This window comes from Peromyscus eremicus, chromosome X (genome assembly GCF_949786415.1).
Source record: "Peromyscus eremicus chromosome X, PerEre_H2_v1, whole genome shotgun sequence".
NCBI classification, from domain to species: domain Eukaryota; kingdom Metazoa; phylum Chordata; class Mammalia; order Rodentia; family Cricetidae; genus Peromyscus; species Peromyscus eremicus.
Window position 1 is genome coordinate 104,307,787 of NC_081439.1, and position 25,561 is coordinate 104,333,347.

General features: G+C 34.8%; 1 protein-coding gene across 3 annotated transcripts in view; it reads left to right on the top strand.

The window, feature by feature from the left end:
- Stag2 (STAG2 cohesin complex component) overlaps nucleotides 1–25,561 on the top strand; it is a 138,448-nt gene that overhangs the window by 84,534 nt on the left and 28,353 nt on the right. For all 3 annotated transcript variants that reach the window (XM_059250391.1, XM_059250390.1, XM_059250392.1), the window contains exons 8-19: nucleotides 1,137–1,288; nucleotides 3,783–3,856; nucleotides 5,139–5,262; nucleotides 6,213–6,311; nucleotides 6,402–6,481; nucleotides 10,478–10,585; nucleotides 11,227–11,338; nucleotides 12,755–12,872; nucleotides 13,522–13,625; nucleotides 22,715–22,807; nucleotides 22,907–22,996; nucleotides 23,642–23,845. In XM_059250391.1, the coding sequence (XP_059106374.1) occupies nucleotides 1,137–1,288; nucleotides 3,783–3,856; nucleotides 5,139–5,262; nucleotides 6,213–6,311; nucleotides 6,402–6,481; nucleotides 10,478–10,585; nucleotides 11,227–11,338; nucleotides 12,755–12,872; nucleotides 13,522–13,625; nucleotides 22,715–22,807; nucleotides 22,907–22,996; nucleotides 23,642–23,845 (1,358 nt within the window). The remainder of the gene's footprint in view (nucleotides 1–1,136; nucleotides 1,289–3,782; nucleotides 3,857–5,138; nucleotides 5,263–6,212; nucleotides 6,312–6,401; nucleotides 6,482–10,477; nucleotides 10,586–11,226; nucleotides 11,339–12,754; nucleotides 12,873–13,521; nucleotides 13,626–22,714; nucleotides 22,808–22,906; nucleotides 22,997–23,641; nucleotides 23,846–25,561) is intronic.

The following is a 25,561-nucleotide window of genomic DNA, read 5'->3' on the forward strand; positions in this document are numbered from 1 at the left end:
ATGTGTGCATATGTACATATCTATGCCTCTTAACAGTGATAAATAGCAGGAAAACTAAAAATGGATACTTAGAAAACTCTTTTAAACCAAAATAATTTGATGTGAGACAGTTAAATTTGGATATGGTGGCTTGTGTCTATAATCTTTGTACCTAGGAGGCTGACACAGGAGGATTGTCATGAGTTAGAGGCCAGTCTGGCCTATATAGTCAATCCTAGGCTAGCATGGACAACAGTGTAAGACTCTGCCTCAAAAATTCTTTTAAAAATAGTATTTGGAGGCCGGGTGATGGTGGCGCATGCCTTTAATCCCAGCACTCGGGAGGTAGAGCCAGGCCAGGAGGATCTCTTTGAGTTCGAGGCCAGCCTGGGCTACCAAATGAGTTCAAAGGACACAAAGCTACACAGAGAAACCCTGTCTCGAAAAACAAACAAACAAAAAAGTATTTGGTTCTTCCTACTTTAGGTAGAAGGATGGTAAAATAAATATTATATAAACTCTAATTTACTTAGAAGATAAATCAATCTTTAAAGATCATCGTAAGAAACATTTTCTAGAATAGTGGCAGGTAAATATATTCTGTACTCAGTTTCCATTGTTTTGAATTCCAGTTGAACCTGAAATATGTAATGTAGGACAGATTTCTTTGTTTTTTTAAAATATATTTTATATGTTTGCATGTTTTTTCTGCATGTATGTCTATATACCATGTGTGCCTGTTGCTTGGGGAGGACAGAGGAGGGCTTTGGATTCCTTAGAACTGGAGTTCCAGATGGCTGTGAGCTGCCATATAGATGCTGGTAATTCAACTTGGGGACAATGGAAGAGTGTCCAGTGCTCTAAACTGCTGAGTCATCTCTCCGGCTCAAAGAAAAATTTCTTAATATTTTTGAGTTTCAATTTCCTTAGCTCTTGTTTAGATAATTCAATTCATGATAAGTACTAACTAAGTCAGGCAGTTTACTGACAGATATTCCATACATTATGTGCTGTTGTTAACTTTGTGGCAGTTATATGCTTTATTTTGTACAAAAAGCAGAATAGCTGTTTTTTGCTTAATTTTTCGTAATTTGATCTTGGTAATACAATTTTGCACCTATTATACTAATTTCAATATTTTCTCTTTTAAAATCTAGCTATGAAGTTGATGACCGCTTTGGTAAATGTGGCACTAAATCTTAGCATTAATATGGATAACACACAAAGACAGTATGAGGCAGAACGGAATAAAATGATTGGAAAACGAGCCAACGAGAGGCTAGAACTCCTGCTACAAAAGCGTAAAGAGGTAAACTCTAGTATTAAATATTTAGGCTATTAATATGTAAGCAACCATTAATTATAACTTGTTAGGCTCAGATAATCTTTAAAGTTTTATTTATTTTATTGGTGGTGAGGATTGAATCTAGGACCTTATGAATACCACATACATGCTGTACCACTGAGCTACAGTACCCAAGTTCAAGGAAGATTTAAACATTGTTTTATGCACCCGACGCCAAGTTTTATTAAATAGCCATGCCAACAATACCTCATTGTACATTTTCTGTGTAGGCTACTATTGAGTATTGTGCTTGAGTAAGATGACTTGGATTGGTCTGAAAAGTTATCTAAGCCTTAGTATTATTCATGTTACTGACAGACTTTGTCCTGACTGTCTTCCTCACCTTATTGATAAGATGAAATGAGAGTTCATAGTTAATGTGAATTCCATTTGTAAAATGACTTAAAACTTTTTATTGGAACTTTAAGTCATTCATTTCAGAACAGTAGGAACTGCTTGGTTTTCTGCTCACCAAATTCAGTTTCAAATGAGGAAATTCAGTTTTAGTTTTATACTAAACAATGATAAATAAAATCTTTTGATACTGTATTTGTAACTTAAATTCTTTCTTGATTGCTGATACAATGTTTTTCTATTTCACAATGAGATTTAAAATTTTGCATAATTAAGAAAAATGTAATGTAGTTGAATTCAGATAGTTTTCATGATAATCTACAGACCCTATCTTTTTTGACCCTAGAATTTTTTTTTTGAAGAAGTAGAAGCTAAAATTTTAAATTGGTTATTTAGGGATTAGTCAAAAAATTAGCTCAATAAAGCTAAGAAAAGTAAAGGCAAGCCAGGCAGTAGTAGTTTATGCCTTTAATCCCAGCACTTGGGAGGCAGAGGCAGGTAGATCTCTGTGAGGCTAACCTGGTCTACAGAGTGAGTTTCAGGGTGATACAGAGAAGGCCTTTTTCCAGGGCAGTAGGGAGAAGAAAAAGAAAGAAAAGTAAGAGACACTTAATTATTTAAATTTTTATATGGGTATATGCATATAGTTGAGTTGTGAAACTAGAAAGAGTGATGAGGTTAATAGAGAACACATGAATGAAAGGGGAACTACTGGGGTGAAAATGTCTAAGTGCTGGGGGAAATTGAGGGGTTAGAGTCGGAAGGAATAACAACAGAAAGAAGTCATGAATAAAAATTCCATAATGAAACCTATTACTTAGTATGATAATTTCAAAAAAGTAACAAAATATTTATGGAGGACAAATTTGTTTTTATGTCCCTCATTTTTTTGTACATTCAATGTACTTTGAAGTGAAGAATTAATGTATATGTACCTTAATTTACTTAATACAATTTTATAAGTACTTGAAATTAAAATTTCCGTACAAATAAGCCAAAGGATACACATAGCTCAGTGATGAGTGCCTTTGTAACATGTGGGAAGCCTCGGACTCAATCATAAATGACCCCTTTTCTAGATTAGCATTATGTCAGTTTTGTTTCATCTCTTTGCTGTCTTCTCTTTGCTTCCTTCCCTTTCCTTCCTCTCCCCATCCCTCCTTCCTCCCTCCCCTTTTTCCGTACAGGCCTGTCTTCCTTCCCTTTCTTTCCTTTGTCAGGGAAGAGCTGCTATGATAGGCAAATGTTCTGTTGATGATATACATCCTTGGTCTATGGCTAAGATTTGAAACAAATTCAAAATTACAGCCTGACTATATTAATGAATGTAAATTAATAAATATAAATACAAGCCCATCTTAGCAACATTTGGAAATTCAAAATATTACTCATACAGAGAAGAAATACATTCTAGAAAATCATATGAAGTAATATAAAACTTAATTTTATATTACTGTAAAACTATTCTGTAATTATAAATTTATATTTTAAATTTAATTTTATATTATGATTATGAAACAATATTCCTTAGATTGTAAAACAATATTCAATTAATTGTCAAACTACAAATTGAAAATGTATGTGAGTAAATATGTATATTTGGAATAAATTAATCAAGATTTAAATTGTTACTTATTATTTCAGGTCAGTATTTCTTTCCTGAAAAACAATTTAGTAACAATACAATATTTATACTTACTTATTTTACCTTTTTTAATGTTTCGAGCAGGCGTTAGTTCATATGACACTTCTTTTTCATAAGATTTAGAATGAAAAATTCTTACATTTTTTGATGCGAATACTCATTATGTAGTGGAAATACATGAGCCTTTATTGTGTAATGGAAATTTATAAGCAGTTGAAAAAATAATCTGCTAGCCAAATTTTAGATGTTATGTCATATATTTCAGGAATTAAGGGGTGGTACTGCCTTGATATTTAACTTTTTTTTCTCTGTGGTTATTTTTGTCCAGTAGAATAAAAAGATGTAGTCACCAAATACTGGTAAAATCTATATATTTATTGTTACTTATAACAACCTTTAAGTGTTCTTTTGGTTGTGCTCCTTTACAATTCAAAAGAAATGGTATGTTCTTCTTTATAGCTTCAGGAAAATCAAGATGAAATAGAAAATATGATGAATGCAATATTTAAAGGAGTGTTTGTACATAGATACCGGTAAGTCAAGACTGTTTGTTTGTTTGTGGTTTAGACAGTACAAATTAAGGGAAAGAGTGTTATAGTAAACTAAATGTTAGAAACTGAGTAAGTCTGGGAAATTGATTTTACTGCTCAGACGTTGATACTTCCTATCTGAATAAAGGGCAGTGCTCTGCCTGACTTATAGTCCAGCAAATGGAAAGTACTCTTATTATTTAGAAAAGATACAAAATACTTAAAATACTGTAGGATATATTGTGTTGCTAGATTGCATGTGCTAATTCCTCTTCTATTTAATTTCACTGGGAAGATTTGGATTAGATAAAAGTAAGATGCTTCATTTTGTTATTTTGTATTAGCAGATGAGAAAGGTAATGTTAGCATAGTTTATAACATATTCACAAAATTTGGAACCATTTTTATTCAGTCTGAATTCCTCAACTTGGTACTTACTGAATCCATTTAATACTTGTTTTATAATATTCCCACATTAACTCTTGCATTTTTGTTTCTTTGGCCACTATTCTCTTAGCTTATTCCCTTATCATATTCATGTTTATTGATTATTTCAGTTTCTTAAAACATTTGTCCTGTATGTTAATCCTTTGCCTTCAGTGACTCACCATTATAAAAAATGAACTCAAAATGGTTCAGTAAAAGACAAGTAGGGTGACACATACTTATGTTCCAAGAGTCGGATAGGATGCAATAGGATCACTTGGGCCTGGGAGTTGGAGACCAGCCTGGGCATCATAGTGAGACTTTATCTTAAAAAAAAATCATGGGCTAAAATGAGTGTTACTGATATAAAGTAATTATCCTTGGAAGATTATGATCTTGCTATATACTTATTTCCCTGTTATCTTCTGAAATCAAAACACCGATATTTACGATTCATGCCAGTGGCAAAATTACAGTTATGATGTAGCAATGAGATGATGTTATGGTTGGGGTCACCACAACATGAGGAACTGTATTAAAGGGTCACAGCATTAGGTAGGTTGAGAACCACGAGTCTAGTGAACGTAGGATTTTGTTTATGAGACAGGTTTTTAACTAAGTCAGTGATGAAACAATTTTGTTTAATTTTAAATATTTATGTTTATTTTTCTTTGCCAGTTAGATTGTAAGCATGTTAACATTTGTAGCCATGATTTCTTTCAGTTCTTTTTGATCCTCAAGAGTAGTTAACATGATAGGATATTAATAATAGATGAGAAATACTTGACATCTTTTGAATAGACTATATCCCCGATAGTATATTAGCACTGATTATATAACTTGCCTTTCCTCCATTTAGGGATGCAATAGCTGAAATCAGAGCTATATGCATTGAAGAGATTGGCATTTGGATGAAGATGTATAGTGATGCCTTCCTTAATGACAGCTATTTAAAATACGTTGGTTGGACTATGCATGATAAGGTAAGATGTGCCCCCATTGAGTCTTCCATCTATACATAGGTATGATTGTCTTCAGATCTCAGGTATGGTGGTATGCACCCTAAATCCCAGCACTCTGGCGGCAAGAGGCAGGAGTCTCTCTCTGAGTTTGAAGCCAGCATGATCTACAAAGTGAGCACCAGTACTGCCCGGGCTAGAGAGCTCCTGTCTGAAGTAGATATCTGTGTATGCATACTTTAGGCCACATCCCTTGAAACCCCTCTTTTTATTCTTTTGTATGTGCTCTGTCAAAATTTGGTCTCTAACCCAAAGTCCCCTGCATTGTTGATCCTGGACACTGCTTTAATCCTCAGTATCGACTTTATGTTTGTGCTGAAATAATTAGGATCATGTAGGTGGTGATTGTAAAACATTCTATAGAGCACTAAGAAGATCTCTTTGTTAAGTGAGTCTTACATATTTACAGCTTTCCTTTAGTTTTTTTTTACGGTACTGAGGGTGAAACTCAGGGCTTTGTATAAGCTAACCAAGTATTCTGCCACAGCCTTACAATTACAGTTCAGTTTCTCTTTAATTTCTATCCTGTCTTGATAAACATGTATCTTAGTCAAATTAGGCCTTACATAGAATTTGGCTTTTGACGTTTAATACATATTTTTTCCTTAAACTAAATTTTTAAGCCACCTCATTAGCCTTGGAGAAGTTCCTTCTATGTAATACTTCTAAATATTACTTGATGTGAAATATGCTGCTTATTTTGCTCTGATAAATTTTTGAGAAATATTATCAACTGACCTAAAGAAACAGTAGTCTTGTCATTGCTTAATGTTTTGTACTGATTTCTATTTTTCATTATCAAATATTTCAGTTTCTGAATAAATGCTGCTTAAATTTTAAAGTAGAAAATATGTCCTCCCATTTTGAACTTGCAAATAGATGGTTTGAATATATTATCTCTTTATTTCTTTTAGCAAGGTGAAGTAAGACTCAAATGTCTTACTGCTCTACAAGGGCTTTATTATAACAAAGAGCTTAATTCCAAACTGGAACTATTTACCAGTCGATTCAAGGTTAGTATGCATTAAAGTTTTTAAAATATTTGTAGTTTGAAATACTATTCTTGTTTTCCTTTAAAAATACTTTAATGTTTTTGTTCTTAGGATCGAATTGTGTCTATGACCCTTGACAAAGAATATGATGTTGCTGTGCAAGCAATAAAGTTGCTCACTCTTGTTTTACAGTAAGTATATATTTATTGTATATTACTAATGTACAAATATTTAGGTAATACATTGATTATATATATACTTGGTTCACATATATTTAGGCCTAAATTTTAATAACTTCAGTCATAACATGTTAGGCTAGAAATTTTATCCACCCATCTACCTACCCATCCATCCATCCGTCATCCATCCATCATCCATCCTTCCATCTAGAGGTAAAGGTCTTGGACTCTTGGGCTCAAATGTGTCTTCTGCTTTCAGTCTCAAGTAGCTGAGACTACAGGTATGAACTACTGTAAACCCAACCCCAGCTAGACATTTAATTTCTTCATGTAAAGTTCAGAAAACACAGGAAGCTAGAACTATTGAGCCTGTGAAATTGTAACTGAGCTAAGAATTCATGTCTTCCAAGACTCTTGGGAGTCTTCTCTCTTTTTAGCTGGTCTTGATGCTGTAGAAATAAAGCTGAACATTTTAGTTCATGGAAAGAAGTATGTATTATACTTTGTTACATTTTCAGAGTATGAACATTTACTGAAATTTATTATGCTTCTATACTACTGGTAAATAAGTCTTAATTAAATATTTATTCTATAAATATGTGATAGTAGTGCTACAAATGTTTTCTATTTTTCAAAACAATTGCAATAAAATATGTAGTACATGGAAGTTACCATTTTGACTATTTTAAACATAAGGATCAGTGCCAGTGGGTATTTTTATAGGCCACTGTTAAACCTGTGTCCATCTGTAGAACTTTTTTTTTATCATGTATATTGGAACTATATTCACTAAATATATAATTCCTCATTCTTCTGCCATATTCTCATAACAACTATTCTGTTTTCCACTTGAATGAATTTTCCTGTCATTGACATTCATGGAAGTAGACCAGTAATATTTGAACTTTTATTATGTCACACACAAGCATGTATCAGGATTTGCTTCTCCTGTTTTTGTTGGGTACTATTTCACTGTATGCATATAGCATATTGCATTTTTCCATTCTTCTGTTGGTGGAACCATGAGCTGTTTGCAACTTTCGGTTGTTAAAAGAACTATGTTCATAGATAATATTCATAAGTATCTGAGATCTTGCTTTTAGTTCTTTTGCATGTACCCAGAAAAGAAATTGCTAAATGGTATAGTAATTCACTGGGACTTTTGCAGTAGGTAGGGATGAGGTTGCTGGGAATTGAACCATGTACCTTTCACGTGGTAAGCCATATACTGTATTACCGGGCTACATTTTCAGTCCATTGTTTAATTTTCTGGGGAAACACCATAGTGTTTATACCGTGCTTATGTTATTCTACATTCCCACCAACTTCAGTTCTTCCACATCTTCTTCACCAGTGATTGTGCTTTGCTTTCTGAAATATTTATCATGTCCTGTATCTTAGCAAGTCCTTGGATATTAGGTTGGGATGCTTGAAAATCAGTGTGTTTACTTTTAAAGCAATACAAATATTTTATAAAAATACCTGGGAATGAAGAAGAAACTCATTATACATACACATAGCATATGTATAAAATAAATTGTGTGCACCAATAGTTGCAGATATTTCCTAGGCTGAAGTAGGAAGGATTTCTTAAACCGGATTAGATTATCTTAATAAGGATGGCAAAGAGGGATCTTTAGAAAATCACTATAATCTAATTGATAAGTCGTTTTGAAAATATATTGTTCAAGAGTAGCCATTGGTGCTGGGATGAGTCCATTGCAGGGGCTCAAGCCCTTACCTAGTATATCCAAGGCTGTGAGCTCCATTCTAAGCTCTGCAGGATGGGGATGGGGCGGACGCAGAATCTGACACAAAGAAATAGATAGGGATTTGTTACTGGGATAAACTAAATAAAAATAGAGACAGTATGTGTGCATCAGGATTCTATTGTAGGATGAGGGGGGTTGCTTTTCCTTGGTTAAAAAAAAAATACAGCCAGTAAATGGTGTTTGGTTTTTGTTGGTTTTGTTTTTCCTGTGACAAGTAGGCTATATTGAGGGATTGGGGCAACCTGATAACACACATGAGTGTGCTGATACACACCTATAATCCCAGCACTTGGATGTTGAAACAGACTGAGGGTGGAACAACTGTGTAATGGCTCTGTCTGTAAGTAGAAAGAGGCCTGAGAATGTAGCTCCATAGTATATGCTTGCCTAATGTGTTATGTAAGTACTTAGTTCAGTTCCCAAGACAGTTAATTCAGTCATTTAGCTTATAAAAAAAAACCTGAAAATATTTTTGTCATGACCCCAGAAAGCAAATGTTAGATTAGGACGTTCGATATTTACATCCTGGGCATGATTTCCACACATCAATTAAAGGTACAGAAATTTAATAGGGAATTAGTCAGGAGTTAGAGATCAGATCTTTGGCCCCAAAGAAAATAGAAATTTAACCATATGAAAACATATTTAGCCATTTACATAAGATTTCTCTACATCACTGGGGAAGATTTAAAAAATTGTATTGTCCATCATATGTAGAAAAGCCCATATACAATGTTGGAAGAGAATAAATTGGTCTGTGGTGGTTAGTTTTTTTGTCAACTTGATACAAACCACAGTCACCTGGAAAGAGGGAACCTCAATTGAGAAATTAAGTCTGTCAAATTGGCCAGTGGGCATGTCTGTGAGACATTTTCTTAATTGCTTATTGATGTAGCAGGGCTTACTGCACTGTGGGCACTGTCATTCCTAGGCAGGTGGGCCTGGGCCGTATAACAAGAGTAGCTGACTAAGCTAGAGGAACACGCCAGTTAGCAGCTTTCCATCATGGTCGATGCTTCTGTTTCTACTGCATGTTCCTACACTAAATTCCTGCCTTAGCTTTCCTCTTTGATGGGTTAGAAGCTGTAAGAAGCAATAAACCGTTTCCTTCCCTAAGTTGCTTTTGGTCGGTATTTTATCACAGCAATAGAGCTCACACTAGAACAGGTATAAAAATTCCTCCAAGAATATCTGCCAAAAATCTATCAAAATTTAAAATGCCCACATTCTGTGATATAGATTGTTTGAGATAGAGTTTAAGTATTAATAGAAGAGAGATTAAATTAGCATATTAAAAGTAGCCATCATTAGTATTTTACTTCGATTATGTCATTGACTATAGTAGTTTGTGAAATGATGATGGTTTTTACCCCTATTTATTTGAAATGTACCATATTGCAGTAATTATAAAGAAGGTAGTTTTAGATATAGTTACAAAAATCTTACCAAGATGTCATATTCATTTAGATTCTTTTTAAAGAAAAAAGAAAAGGAACAAAATCTTAATAAATCATGGGCCAAGAGTTTGTGCCATGGGGAAAAGCATCAGCCTGACAACCCAGTTTCGGTGTCCAGGATCCACATACAAAGCTGCATGTGTGTGGTGTGTCTTCTTCTGGTGAGATGGGAAGCAGAGACCGGAAAAACAGCCAGAATCTTATGGGCCAGCTAGCCTTGAATATGTAGTACGGCAGTAGAAACAAGAGACCTTGTCTAAATACACAGAACTGACTCCCACAAGTTGGTCTCTGATGGCTACATATGTATGGGGCAGAGAGAAACAGAGACACAGAGAGACAGACAGAGACAGCGCAGTAGTCTCTTAATGATTTAAAACTTCATTTCCTCTATTCACTCTTATTTTGCTTTGTGTGCTTGTTGTCCTATTTCCTCTCTCCCTCCTTACCCACCTCTGCTCATGTAACAAAGGCTGACCTTGAACTTCCTGTATAGCTGAGGATGTCCTTTCCTCCTGCCTGTACTTCTCAAGTGCTGGATAACAAGCAAGGACCAACATGCCTAGCCTATATTACATTCATTCATAATTGTGCGTCATGACAGTTATGTTTGATCTTAATGACACACTCAGAGTTTTTGTTGGCAAAGTTTTACCAAATTGTTATACTCAAATAAAAATTCTGTTTATTTTTAACATAAATTTGTGAAATTAAGTTCATGAAATTTTGATAGCGTCATCATATTACTAAAGTCTCCATTATTACTTCTTTCTTCTCAGGAGTAGTGAAGAAGTTCTTACTGCAGAAGATTGTGAAAATGTCTATCATCTGGTTTATTCCGCTCACCGGCCGGTAGCGGTAGCAGCTGGCGAATTTCTCTACAAAAAGTAAATTTATATTCTGGTTACTCTTTTACTTTATGGTGTTATTTACCATTTCAGATACAGCAAGTATTATATAGTGACTTTTAAAGAGAACATGTTACATCACACATACTAGGCTATTAAAAGGTTTATTTGGGGTGTACTAACTATTAGATTAGTTATTTGGTATGAAGAAAGCACATTAGTTTTCTATTAATTGTTATGTAACATTAGTTCTCCTTTGTTGTTTCTGAGGAAAAAGAACCACATTATCAGTTGGGAAATAGTCGTTGTGTTAAAATAATGTTCAAGGAAGAAAAGGAAATTATATGTTCCATTTTAGAGAATAATACTTATCATATTTGTTCATAAATATTTTAAGTCAGTCATTGTATTACTTCCATGAAAGGAAGACATTGTATAAAATAACGTAAGGTTTCCAAAAAGGTTTTATAACTCAGTATAACCAATTTGAGCAGTCAAAGGACTTAGAAGGACTATCAAAACTGAAATGAAAAGTTTTTATCAATTATTTTCTTGATACTTTAATGCTTACCTACCCAGTTTTCCTTTTTTCTGTTGTTAGGTGCTTAAGTATGGAATACCCGTTCATTTCTGTGATAAGCAAATACAGTTTTCAAATAAGTATTTTTCTTTGTCCCTAGGCTCTTCAGCCGTAGAGATCCAGAAGAAGATGGAATAATGAAAAGAAGGGGAAGACAAGGTCCAAATGCCAACCTTGTTAAGACTTTGGTTTTTTTCTTCTTGGAAAGTGAGGTTAGTTTCTATTGTTTATTTTATATGTAATTTCAAACTTTTGAAAGGTATTAAAATGATGTTTATCTAAAATCTTTCAGATAACAAATACTAAATGCAGCAGAGATCTGTCTGTTCCAATTTTTTAAAGTGCTTTCTAATTTAATGAGATAGGTATTCAGCAATCATGATTTGTGTATATTTTTGGAAATTATTACAACTGTATTCCTCTCATTAGTGATTGTGTAATATTGGTTAAGTTACTCAATCTTTTTAAGCCTTCCTTTCCTATTTACAATAGTAGGTAAAATTTTTGTAATGAATGCTGAGATACTCCCTATAAAAGAAAAGCTTAGAACATTCTAAGTTTGCAAATATTCATGTTTATTATTGTTGTTTGAGACAAGAGTGCACTAACCCAGACAGACCGCAATCTTGTGTAAATCCATTTGCCTTAGCCTCAAGTAGGTTTTTTTTCCTGAGACAGGGTTTCTCTGTGTAACAGTCCTGGCTGTCCTGGAACTCACTCTGTAGACCATGCTGGCCTCAAGCTCACAGAGATCCACCTGCCTCTGCCTCTGAATGCTGGGTTTAAAGGTGTGCACCACCACCACCGCCCCCCAGCTGTGCCTTAGCCTCCTGAGTGTTGTGCTTACACATGTGAGCTATAACACCCAGTTTCATGTCTTGTATTAATAGTAGTGTAGAGCCGGATTTACATCAGTCTTTACTAACTTGGCATTCTGTCTGTTAAGAGTTTTACGAGGGCTCAAAATTCAGTTTTATTTAGGGTTCGTATTATGTTTGTTTGGTCTTTCATTTTATAAATGTGTTGAATTATATTTTTTAAAATAACAATCAAATCTTGTTATCACATGATCCTTTTTGTATATTGCTAAATCCAGTTTGGTAATTATTGATGATATTTCCTCAGAAAGATGCTTCTCTTTAAAGTTTGAGAAATGAATAATGTTCTCCAAAAACTTTGTTTCCATGATTAACCTCAAGTCTTAAAACAAGTTGGAAAACTATACGCTTTTACTTTCAGAATGAAGAGAATGATCCGTATAAATTGACTCAATAATTTATTTATTGCTTTAATTAACCATTATTACTTTCACTCAGTTAAAATAAAAATCATAGTATAGCTAAGAATTAAGAAAGTTAACTGATGTAATATTAGTTCCAAATAAGCAAGAAGTATGTATTTAATCTTTTTGTAAAATAATGTTTATGTTAATGTGCTAAGACATAATAATGATTAACAAGGCTTACTTGATACAGCAAACTACAGCAGTTTGTTCTTTCATCCATTTGATCTCAAGAACTAGATTGCTTTTTAAGAATTTTAACATGGTGTCGACAAAGCATCTGTTCTTTTGTCCTAAGGCTAGTGTGCTGTTTGTCTAAGAGCATGATGTTGTTTTTAAATTTTAGTTACATGAGCATGCAGCATACCTTGTGGATAGCATGTGGGACTGTGCTACTGATCTACTGAAAGACTGGGAATGTATGAACAGTTTGTTGTTAGAAGAGCCACTTAGTGGAGAGGAAGGTAAGGATATTTAACTACATTATTGTTTGTTCATACTGTTTGGTAATAGATTTTGCTCATTCTGTTAGTTTTTGTTAGTGTTATAACTTTGCATAATTGTTTTTGGCAGTGTTGGGAATCAAACTCAAGACCTTGTATATGTTGAGCAAACATTAACTCTTAAACACATTCCCTGTCTCATATTCATATGTATGAATATTGTGTGATGTGCAAAGATGTAATTGCTATCAAAATTTAGTATTTTTAGCCAGGTATGGTGGCACATGCCTATAATATCAGTGCTTGGCAGGATGAGGCAGGAGGATTATGAATTCTCTTCCAGCCTGGACTACTAAAGAAATTCTGAGCTAGCTTGAGCTATATTTTGACCCTGTCTTTATATATAGAAAATCTATATTAAAAATTGTATGTGTATGTCAGTTAGATTCATACTTTCTGTTGCCTATGTATATAAAGTGAACTTACTCAGAATTCTGAGGTTTAGAAAGGTAAGATTTAACTTGTTTTGATCTTTTCTGTGATAATAGTGGGATTTTCTTCAGTACATTAGGTCAGTTCCTGTTCATGGGCAGAACAAACTTACATAATAGTTACAAGAGGCATATATGGAAAAGAAATAGGTTAACTCTTTCTGATTTTTCTTTTTTAGCTCTAACAGACAGACAAGAGAGTGCTTTGATTGAAATAATGCTTTGTACTATTAGACAAGCAGCTGAATGTCATCCTCCTGTGGGAAGAGGTACAGGAAAAAGGGTATGTCAATATGTTTTTGTTATCCTCAACTTTGTTTCTCTATTTTTGGTATCTTTTTTTAGTCCATTTTGACCACAGAACAAAAATATTTGATGATCTGTTTTATCCTTTTCTAATTACTTTTGCATGTACACACACATATATGCACACACACATATATACATACATATATATACACACACATACATACATAATATAAGTAAATTCTAAAGTAGTAGAAGTTTGAGAAATTTGATTTTCACAACATCTTTTGTTGATTCATGACATGGCAGTGAATGACACTACCTTTCAGACCACATGTAGTGTGTATGTGTAGAGTTCTGGATTTGAATATTTTGGTATATTTATAAATTCATATTTTTGTTATGATATGAAACTAGAAGGAAAGCAGAGGTTATTAATCTTGATGGTAAAGTAATTCCTATTTCTAAGCATCAGATTTTAATCATTTGTTTAGAAGTTCACAAATACCTGCAAATCCATAGACTTTCAAATGTTTTATTGCAAACCCCCAAAATGCATTTTTATATTATGACATGCAAATATGACATGCAAAATGTGTTTTTATATTATGACATGCAAATAAACACACAGACGCTTATATTGCTTACAAACTGTATGGCCATAGCAGGCTTCTTGCTAACTGTTCTTGTATCTTAAATTAACCCATTTCTATTCATCTGTAAGTTGCCATGTGGCTTGTGGCTTACCGGTATCTTAACCTGTTGCTTCTCCTATCGGCGGCTGGCAGTGTCTCCCTGCCTCAGCCTCCACTTCCTAGCATTCTCTTCTCTGTTTGTCCCGCCTATACTTCCTGCCTGGCTACTGGCCAATCAGCATTTTATTTATATAGAGTGATATCCACAGCACAAATATATGTGTATCTATATGTTAAAATTTCAGGAAATAATACTGAACCAGTTTGTGAAACAGTCTGTATATTTTTGTTCTATTTCTGTTTTTGTTATTCATGTTTTAGTTATTTAGTCATCTTTTTTTGCAGTGCCATGGAATGGACCCAGGGCATTGTGCATGCTAGGCAAGTGCTCTACACTGAGCTTCATCCTAGCCCCTTTTTCTATTTTTTCTTCATTTTGTCTTATTTTTATGTTTTATTTCTGTTTTTCTAATTATGGGTAGCAAATTAGAATTTTGAACTGATTACCTTTAAAATAGTGTTTAATAGCATTATTACATAAGTTCCAAAAACTATGTTTCATGTTCCTATTTCTTTCTATCCGAAGGTAGATTTGAGTGATTGTATTGAATTTTTAAAAATAAATTAACTGGTGTTTATTATTTTGCACTGATGTTTTTATAAAGATATTTTCATACAAGTATATCAACAACTTTGGCATATCCCTCTACCTCCTTCATCTGCTATTATTCCCATTAGTTCCTCCAGATACTATTGATAATTTTTTTTTAATAATGATAGCTATTTTGACTAGGGTAAGATAGAATCTCTGTCTTGCTTTAATTTGTCTTTCTTTGATGGCCAAGGGTGCTGAACATTTTTTCATGTTTATTGGCTATTTGTATTTCATAATTTGAAAACTGTTCATCGTTAGCCCATTTATTGCTCGTACTTTTAAAGTAATCTTTTGAATTAGTTACGTATTTTACATATTAGTCTTATGCTAAATTTGTAGCTTATAAAGCTTTTCTCCAATTCTGCAGGTTGTCACTTCACTCAGTTGTTTCTTGCATTGAAGTTTTTAATTTTATATGGTTCCATTTTTTGTTTCTTGAATTTATATCCTAAGCTGTTGGAGTCTTTTTCAGAAAACCCTTGCCATACCTCGAACTGCTTTCTCTGTCTTCCTCTAATAGCATCAGATGTTGATATCTTAAATTAATGAATTTGATCCATTTTGAACTAGTTTTTGTACTGAGAAATACAGATATAGCTTCAGTCATTTACATGTGGATATCCAGTTCTCTCAGAACCATTTATTGAAGATGCTGTCTTTTCTCCATTGTATTTTCCAGGCATCTTTATCAAAAAACAGGTGGTTATGGATCTATTTGTCTCTCGAGTCCTCAGTTCCACACCATTGTCTGTTTTTGTTCTAATACTGTGCTGTCTTTGTTGCTGTGCCTCTATAGTATATCTTGAAATTTGATGTGTTAATTCTGGCATTGTTCTCTTTGCTCAGAGTTGCTTTAGCTATTAGATGTCATTTGTGCTTTCATATGAATTGTTTTCTTCAGTTTCTGTGAAGAATGTCATTGTAATCTTTGGAAACTGAATTGAATTTGTAGACTACTTTTGCCAGTGAAACCATTTTCACAATGTTAATTCTGGCTATTCATGAGCATGGGAAGTCTTTCCATCTTGTGTCTTTTTCAGTACCCTTCATCCCTTCCTTTCTTGAGACAGAGTCTCACTGGGCAGCCCCTGTTTGGTCTGGAATTTGCTTTGTAGACTGGGGTGTCCTCTATCTCACAGAGATCCACTTGCCTCTGACTCCCAATGCTAAAATTAAACATGCCCAGTTCAATCTCTTTTTGTCAATTATAAAAATAAGTTTAATTTATTAGAATAATAATTCATACACATTCAGGAAAAATAACATATAAAGAGAAAAACAGATCATGTCAAAAAAGCCAACCATTTTCACATTGGATATATTTCCTTCTAGTGAGTTTACTACATGCTTTCTGGGCATTTTTTTCCACCATTACATCCTAGTATTCTTGAAATACATTCATATGTATTTCATTTAAAATTAATGGACAATTTCTGCCATTTGACTTGTATCTATAAATATTTGTCATTGCATTGTGAATAGTTATATTCTGATTGATCATTTAAATGCAGCTTAATGCTTTCTTTTAAAAAAATTATTTCTCATTTTCATACACATATGATGGCTATCATCTCTTATACTCATACCAATTCCTCTTTTGCTCAACTCCTTTCCAATAAACCACCTCCTCTTTCATGTCCATTTTATTCTTTTATTTTTTTTTCTTTTGTGGGTCACTCTTCATTAAGGTTTCCTGTATAAATATGAGTAGGGAGGTTATTTGAGCTGAGACTACTTGACCAAGTGGCTGGTTATATCACTAGGCAATATAAGTCCCTCTTCTCTAGCAACTCTTAACCCCTTGTAGTTCCCCTGGGAGGAGTGGGGCTTTATAAATCTTTCTTCAATCCTTGATGGAATTTTGAGAGACCCAGTCTTCTGCAAGTCTTGTGCAAATAGTCATAGCTGATGTGAGTGCACTAATGATACCATGTTGAGAAAACAAAGTTTTACAGCATCCCTCCTCATCCTCCAGCTTATTCTGTTTTCTCTTCTACAATGTTCCCTGCTGTGGCATGGTCTTTCTGTACTCTGTGAATGTGTGTTGCTACCATAGGTTGATAAAGAAGCTGCTCTGCCTGTGGTAAGGCAGGATAAAAGCCAGGCGGGAAAATCCAAGAGAGATACAGGGAAAAGAAAGGGGGATTCCGGGCAGATACCATCCAGCCACCCAAGAAGCAAGATGCCAGCAGACCGGTAATACCATGGCCACATGACAAAATATAGATTAATAGAAATGAGTTAATTTAAGATGTAAGAGCTAGCTAGCAATAAGCCTGAGCCATAGACCAAACAGTTTGTAATGAATACTAAGCCTCTGAGTGATTATTTTATAAAAACATCTGCTGCTCAGGCAGGACCAAGAAACTTCAGTCTCCAGTTTCCTGAGCCTTGGAGGGAATGATAGATATACCCTATTTCAGGCTGACTATTCAACAGTTATTTATTCTTAGCACTTTTTAATTTCATTGTATAAGTCTCTGACAGCCTTTGCTAGGTTTATTACAAGGTACTTTATTTTTTGTAGCTATTAAGAATGGGATTGTTGCCTGGCAGCAGTGGCACATGCCTTTAATCCCCAGTAGTCAGGAGGCAGAGCTAGGCAGATCTCTCTGAGTTTGAGGCCAACCTGGTTTACAGAGGGAGATCCAGGACAGACACCAAAACTACACAGAGAAACCATGTCTCAAAAAAAAAATGGGATTGTTTTCTTTCTTTTCTCTTGTTTTTTTATTTTGAGACAGGGTTTCTCTGTGTAGTTTTGGTGCCTATCCTGGATCTCACTCTGTAAACCAGGTTGGCCTTGAACTCACAGAGATCCGCCTGGTTCTGCCTCCCAAGTGCTGAGATTAAAGGCATGCACCCACTGCCTGGTGGTGATTGTGTTCTTGATGTCTTTCTCAGGTGTGTTTGTTGCTGGTATGTATGAAGGCTATTGAGTTTTTTGTTGTTGATGATGTTGGTTTTTTTGTTTTGGGTTTTTTTTTTTTTTTTTTTTTTTTTTTTTGGTCATCTGTGTGAGTTTCTGCAGAGGCTAGAAGAAGGTGTCAGATTTCCTACAACTGGATTTACAGGCAGTTGTGACCCACCTAATGTGATGCTGGGAACTGAACTTGGTTCCTCTGCACTCACAGTTAACTGCTTGAGACATCTCTCCAGTCCCAGTCCTGATCTATTACTATTTCTTTCCATATACTGATTTTTGGCTTGGCATGTTCTCCTTTTTCTATGTCCCTGGTTATTTAAGATCTGTGTGAATTTTTTTAAATGTTTGTTGTGGAATGTTATTTTAACTATGTAAAGATGTGTTATATTTGTTTATGTTGCAGAATGTTTCTTTAACTATGTAAAGGTGTGTTGCATCTGTTTAACTAGGCAAAGATTGTTACATTTGTTTATATGCTTCATTTGTTTAATTATGTAAAGATGTGTTGCTGTTTCACCTTGCCTGCCTAAGGTACCTGATTGATCTAATAAAAAGCTGAATGGCCAATAGCTAGGCAGTAGATGGCTAGGCAGGGCTGGTGGAGGAGAAATCTAGCGGAGAGAGTTGAGGGAGAGATGGAGAGAAAAAGAGAGGGAGACACCCGGGGCCAGCCAGCCAGGCAGCCACCAGCCAACCAAGAAGCAGGAAAAATAGGGCATACAGAATGAAAGAAAGGTAAAGAAAAAGCCCAGAGGTGAAACAGAAGAGGAGAAATGGGTTAAATTTAGTTTAAAAAGCTATCCAGAAACAAGCCTAAACTTAGGCTGAGCATTCATAACTAATAATAAGTCTCAGACTTACTATTGGGAGCTGATTGGTGGCCCAAAAGAAAGCCTGCTACAAATGTTAGGCATATAAACTTCTCTCCTAGAACTGTTTACTTTTTACTTCTTTGTGTCTCTCTGGTTATGGTATGTTCTGTTTTCATTCTCATTAAATTCTGATGAATTTAAAATCTTCCCTTCTTTCTTTTTCTTTCTTTCTTTCTTTTTTTTTTTTTTTTTTTTTTTTTTTTGGTTTTTCGAGACAGGGTTTCCCTGTGTAGCTTTGTGCCTCTCCTGGAACTCACTTGGTAGTCCAGGCTGGCCTCGAACTCACAGAGATCCGCCTGGCTCTGCCTCCTGAGTGCTGGGATTAAAGGCGTGCGCCACCACCGCCCGGCCCTTCCTTTCTTTCAAACAAACAAAATGAATTTAATTTCTCTGGTGACTGATCCATCGTTCAGTAGTTTCTTGTTTAGTAATCATAAATTTGTATTTTTTCTGGCTGTTAATTTCTAGTTTTAGTCCATTGTTAATTTAATCTCTTTCTGAGAATGTTTCATGGACTGCTATGAAGGATGTGTATTCTATAGTTTGTAGATCTGAATATTTGTCAGATACCTGTTGAGTGTATTTGATTTATACTGTCATTTATCTCTGATATATCTTTGTTGAGTATCAATTATTAATTTCTTTTTTTCTTCCTTTCTTTTTGAATGACCTGTTGGTGAGAGTGGGCTGTTGAGTTCTCCATTTTCACTGTGTTGATGTTAGTTAGTCTTTTCTTCTATATCCAATTGTGTTGATTTTTTTTGAAATTGAGTGTACTGATCTTGTATATGTATGTTTAGAATTCTTACATCCTCTTGGTAGATTGTTTCCTTAATCCAAAGCGACTTTTTGTTGTAACTAATGTCAGTTTCAAGTTTGATTTGTGTGATTAATGTGGTAGCTAAACCTCTTTTTCCTCAGTTCCATTTACTCAGAATGGTTTTTTTATCCTTTCACCTTGGGTATGTTTGTCTTCACCAGTTCCGTGGGTTAGAAAGCAGTGTTTTTTGGAAGCAGCAAATAAATGGTTCCTATTTTAATCAAATCTGGTAGTATGTATTTTGTTTGGAAAATCGAGTTTATTAACATTCAGAGTTATTATTTAGAGGTACTATTAATCCTATAATCTTATTTTTGCAATGTTGGTACATTCTTTATCTCTTTTGCTTATTTAATGCATTTTATTCTTTGCTGTGATATAATATGTGTGTTTATTTCTTCCTCAAATTCTCTTTTGTAGTACTCCTTAGATGTCTATATTTCCTTGTGTTTCTCATGGAATAGTTTTCATTCTCTTTCAGTTATGCAGGCTAACGCTGCTAGATATTGTAATCTGGGTTGGGAGTTGTTTCATTCAGAGCTTCAAATACATTACCCCACGCCCTCCTGGCATTTACAGACTTTGTTGTCAGTGCTGTTAGCCTTATTGCCTTGCCTTTACATAGGATTTCATGCTTCAGGCTTGCAGCTTTCGGGGTTTTTTTTCCTTTGTTTTATATACTAAGTGTTTTAATTATAATATATGGGATGATTCTTTTCTGTTCTTGTCTGTCTGGGATTCTAAATACCTCTTGTATCTTCATGACAATCTCTTTCTCTAAACTTGGAAAATTTTTCTGCTATGATTTTTTAGTTTACTATTTTCTGAGCTTGTTTATACATGTGTGCCCAACATTCATAAATCCAATCTTTTAATGATGTCCCTCACATCTTACATGCTCTTCTTGTACTTTCTTATTATTTTGTTGTGGGAATATTCTGATTCAGTTACCTTGTCTTCAAACCCTGGTCTTCTGTCTTCCACCTGATCCACCGCATATATAGTGATGCTTTCCACTGAGTTTTTACTTCAAGATTTTCATTTCCAACATTGTAATCTAATGTTCTCATTGTTTCTATCTTTATTGGATTTTTCTTATTCTCTCTTGTTTTTATTTCATTCATTTGCTTATTCTCTTTGAATTCATTGCAGAATTGATTTTTGTCCTCTTTGATTTTTCTAAACATTTTTATAATCATTTAAGAATCCTTTCATTTTTCATCTAATTCACTGTATTTGGAAGCCATTGCTGTGGGATTGATGACTTCAGGGAGTCATGTTACCTGAATTTTCATGTATACTGTGTTTCTGCATTGGGGTTTATATATTTGGATTAGGTTGTTGGTGTAAGAGCATCTTTATTCTTTGAGTTCACAGTTTTAAAAATGTTCTAGTAGGACTACATAGATTGTAGCATTCGGCCCACATACTCAGGACACAAGGCATGAATGACCTGAAGCACCACTCCAAGAGAACACTAACTACAATAGCCACCCAATCTAATGATGTACTGGCCTGGTGTGAACATAAAGTAATAGTTGAAAGTAATTGCTTTTTCAAATCTAATAACTTTTGAAGAATAAAGGAACAATGATAGAATAGTGTGCAGTTGGTATTAGTTACTTAGGATAGGAATGTAAGAAAACAAACTTTGTAAAGCCAGGAATTAGTTTAACAGAAACAAAAATACACTGGAGGTGGGACAAGTAACCAGAAGCAGGGAGCTGAGAAATTGTTAGGGTAAATGAATTTTAAAGATCATTAAAATTACAAGAAATTTAGAATTATGTATATGCCAGTGTGAGAGTAATCAGCCTGTGTGTGTTGTCCACCTGAAACCTGCTCAACCTGATAGATCTGTTTGGATGTGTCTCAGTGGGTTTCAAATAGGTTGCCCATAGGGTTTGAACTTCTACCTTGAGCAGGGCTTCACCTCAGAGTCTGAGCCTCCCACTTCCTTTCATATCTTGAGGTTACCATTGCAGTTGGAAATTTCTTCTTAACAAGACTTGAGCTGCCTTTGTCTGCAAACTTACATTGACTTTGCATTCTGCACTGAGTTTCAGTTAAAATCAGTTTCTGCGGGGTGTTTATCTGGTTTTCTGGTTCTGTTCTTGTCTATTGGAGTGTGGGGTGGCTTTGGACTTTGGACACATGGTTGTGCAGTGTTTTCTACTCTAGTTCTAGCAAAGCAGCGTAACTGCGGAGATTTGGTACCTGCTCCTTCGTTGTCCAGCTTCATAGGTACTTGTTGCAGAAGAATGGCGCTTGGTAATGTCTGCAGCCTTCAGCAAGCAACTTGTTGGCTTTTCATCTAAACATTTGTGGGTTTTCTTCCCTCCCTGTTGCTGGAGCTTTCTTTTTTTTTCTCTTGTTTATTGGATCTGGTGGTGGTTTATAGGGGTGGATTTTTCCATTCCCTACTATTCATGTTCAAAACTCTCTCTGTTATAGTCTGTAATATTCTTTATGAATGTTGTGCTCATAAATTTTATCTAGTCTCTCATAACTCTGCTTTTCACAGATGTCCTCCCCTGCCTTCTATACTTCTTACCTATTTTTTAAAAGTCACAGGTTTAAAGTTTACTTCCAGATTTGTGAGGAATTTTGGAGAGTGCTGCTTACCCTTATTCCACCAATTTTTACTCTAATTGGATTTTTATCTTTATTCTAGGACTATTCAATTTTTTTGTGGTTGTTGTTATTTATTTTATGTGGCTTTCCCTTACATTTATTTAATTAATTTTCTTTTTGGCTACAGTGTCTTGGATGTAACCCTGGCTAGCTGGCTTGATATTCACTAACTAGCCTGAAATAGCCCTGAACTCACTATTGTCCTCCTGCCTCAGCCTCCTGAGTACTGTGTACCACTGCACCCAATTGTTATCTCCCCCCCCCAATTATGATTAAGTTGATCTGTATTACTTTTAGGGCAAAAGTTTTATATTTGGGAATTTTTGACTGGGCATGTTGGCACTTACTGATAATTTCACCACTTGAGGCTGAAAAAAATGAATTGAGGCCAATGGGGGTATAATAATGCAAGATTCTGTCTCAAAATTTGTGTATCCACTATTGAAAATATTGTTCTTATTTCATTTGTCTTAATCACAATTTGAGCTTAGTAGATGTTTACAGAAGTCCTTGTGTTGCCTTAGGTGCTGACAGCAAAGGAGAAGAAGACACAGCTGGATGACAGGACAAAAATCACGGAACTTTTTGCTGTGGCCCTCCCACAGTTATTAGCAAAAGTAAGATTGTGTTGATAACAAGTTCTTTCAAAATGGCATAGCCTATTCTTACTTAGCATTACTCTAATGTGTTTAACATGATCTTTTTCCCCCCCAAAGTACTCTGTAGATGCAGAAAAGGTGACCAATTTGCTGCAGTTACCTCAGTACTTTGATTTGGAGATATATACCACTGGACGATTAGAAAAGGTAAGACGATTTCTGTGTATAAAATCTTAGAGGAGAAAATGCTATTTCAATCTACTCTATTATATATCTTTCTTATATTATAAATATATTTTTGTAGTATTTAGAGTGAACCTGTATCTACTAAGTCTTTCAATATTTTGGACCAATTGGATTTAGGGAATGGTACATATGGGCTCCTTTTTTGCTTTATACCCATAACTATACTTTGATTCTCTTATACATTGTATGACTATATTTCACTGATCATTTATGGATATTTGTCATGAGTTATTAGATAGTAAAAATTGCAAATCAAAATTATCTAGTGTTTATGTAACACTTTTTGTATGTTCCTTCTTCACAATTACTAGCATTCTTGTCAAACCCCTGTGAGATAAGTTATTTTATTTCCATTAAAGTTGAAAAAATAAGTATGGACCAAATCAGTGTGTTTGTTTACCAAAACTAGAAACGTGTCTGAAAATACATGTCTTATGCTTTACATTTAGTGTATTTGAAAACTGTCCCAGTAGGTGGTATGGTATATATTATGCCTACTGTATATTCCTTAATAGGGCTTGCGCACAATGGGCATCCTTCTACCACTAAGCTATATCCTTAGCCCTGTACCTTATTAGCTTTAATAAAATAAATTTTATTTTGCAGCATTTGGATGCCTTATTGCGCCAGATCCGGAATATTGTAGAGAAGCACACAGACACAGATGTTTTAGAAGCGTGTTCCAAAACTTACCATGCATTATGTAATGAAGAGTTCACGATCTTCAACAGAGTAGATATTTCAAGAAGTCAGCTGATAGATGAATTGGCAGATAAATTTAACCGGCTTCTTGAAGATTTTCTGCAAGAGGTATATATTACAAGTATTTTGTCTGTTGGACCCTTCCATTCCAGGAAATGAGTCACTCAGTATTAATCCTGATGATAGTCTAGTGGTGTGTTGGTGAGTCTTTTTAGTTCTCTGAGTCATCAGACTGCTATTACTCTTCCACTAAAATATGAATATGGCAACGATATGCAACTGAGAAAAGATTAAGACAAAACTAGCATTTTTTGCCTTTTGTTCTAAAGAAATTAACTGGGTAGTTGCCTGATTTTAACAGAGTTAGACTGAAGGGAAAGAAAGCACTGTAGTCTTCATAGTTGCTACTATGGTCACTGTAGGTTTTGGAGTTTCTTATGTTGCCCTTTCAAAGAAGCTTATTGCATTGGCACTCAAATATACATACATTTTTTGTGTGATATTTTTCTAGAAATACATGTGTATTTTAATTTACTTGAACCAGATCAAGTCATAATTGTCAAACAATATCCTTTGTAGTCTTGTTTGTTTGCTTGGTTTTTTTGAGACAGGGTTTCTTTCTGTAGCCTCAGCTACCCTGGAACAGTTGTTGTAGACCAGGCTGGCCTTGAACTCACAAAGATCAACTACCTCTGCCTCTCAAGTGCTGGGATTAAAGGCAGGCGCCAGTACACCTGGCTTCCTTTAGCCATTTTTATTAAGACAGGCTCTCACTATGTAGAAGCTGGCTTCTACCTCACAAAGATCTGCTTTCTTCTGTTCTGGGGTGCTAAGATTAAAGGTATATGCCACCATGCCCAGCAGACATTCACTATTGATATTGTTCTCAGCAGTTAGAAATTGTGAACTTCTTTATGTCCAGCAACAATGGTGGATGGAGTGGCTAACAATTATAATCCAGCACTTGGAACCTGAGACTGAAGGGTTGTTTTTAGTTTGAGGCCAGTTCAAACTTCATAGTGAGTATTAGGCCAGCCAGAGCTTCGTTCAAAGACCCTTTACATACCACCATTTTTATTTATTTTGTTTGTTTGTTTTATCTTTTTCGAGACAGGGTTTCGCTGTGTAGCTTTGGAGCCTGTCCTGGAACTCACTCTGTAGACTAGGCTGACCTCGAACTCACAGAGATCCACCTGCCTCTGCCTCCCAAGTGCTGGGATTAAAGGTGTGTGCCACCACTGCCCGGCACCACCATTTTTGTTAATGGTCCTCAAATCATTTAGATGTATTTTCCAGACTTCCTGTTTTATAAAATTATTTAACATTTTATATGCAACATTATTCTAGGTTTAAGGTTTACTAATTGGAGGATTATGTAAATATGTTCATATACAGTTATCACTTTTGTAAAGATTTTTGATGGTTCTGCCCTTGACTGAGTAGACTATAGTTAAAACAATTTAAATTGACAATAGTTTGTTAACTAAGTTCTGTTACTTTAAAAAAAAAGCCTAAAATGGTATATTTGTGAGGAAACTGGATATCAGTACCATAGATAATAGGGTTCATAAAATTTATTCAAAATGTCAACAATCAGGACTAGTATATTTCATAGAATTTCTCCCATTTATATGTGATTGGTTTGTTATTTTTCTGTCAAACACTATTTTTTCATTTACCTCGCTTTTTGTTTTAGTTGTTGTTTGGTCTCTCGTTTGTCATCTAACATGTGCTCCGTTGTTGGCGGTGCATCTAGTACTGGGAAACAGGAAAATTCTAAAATGGTTTTATGTCTGTTTTACATAACGGGAGAAGGAAGAACAA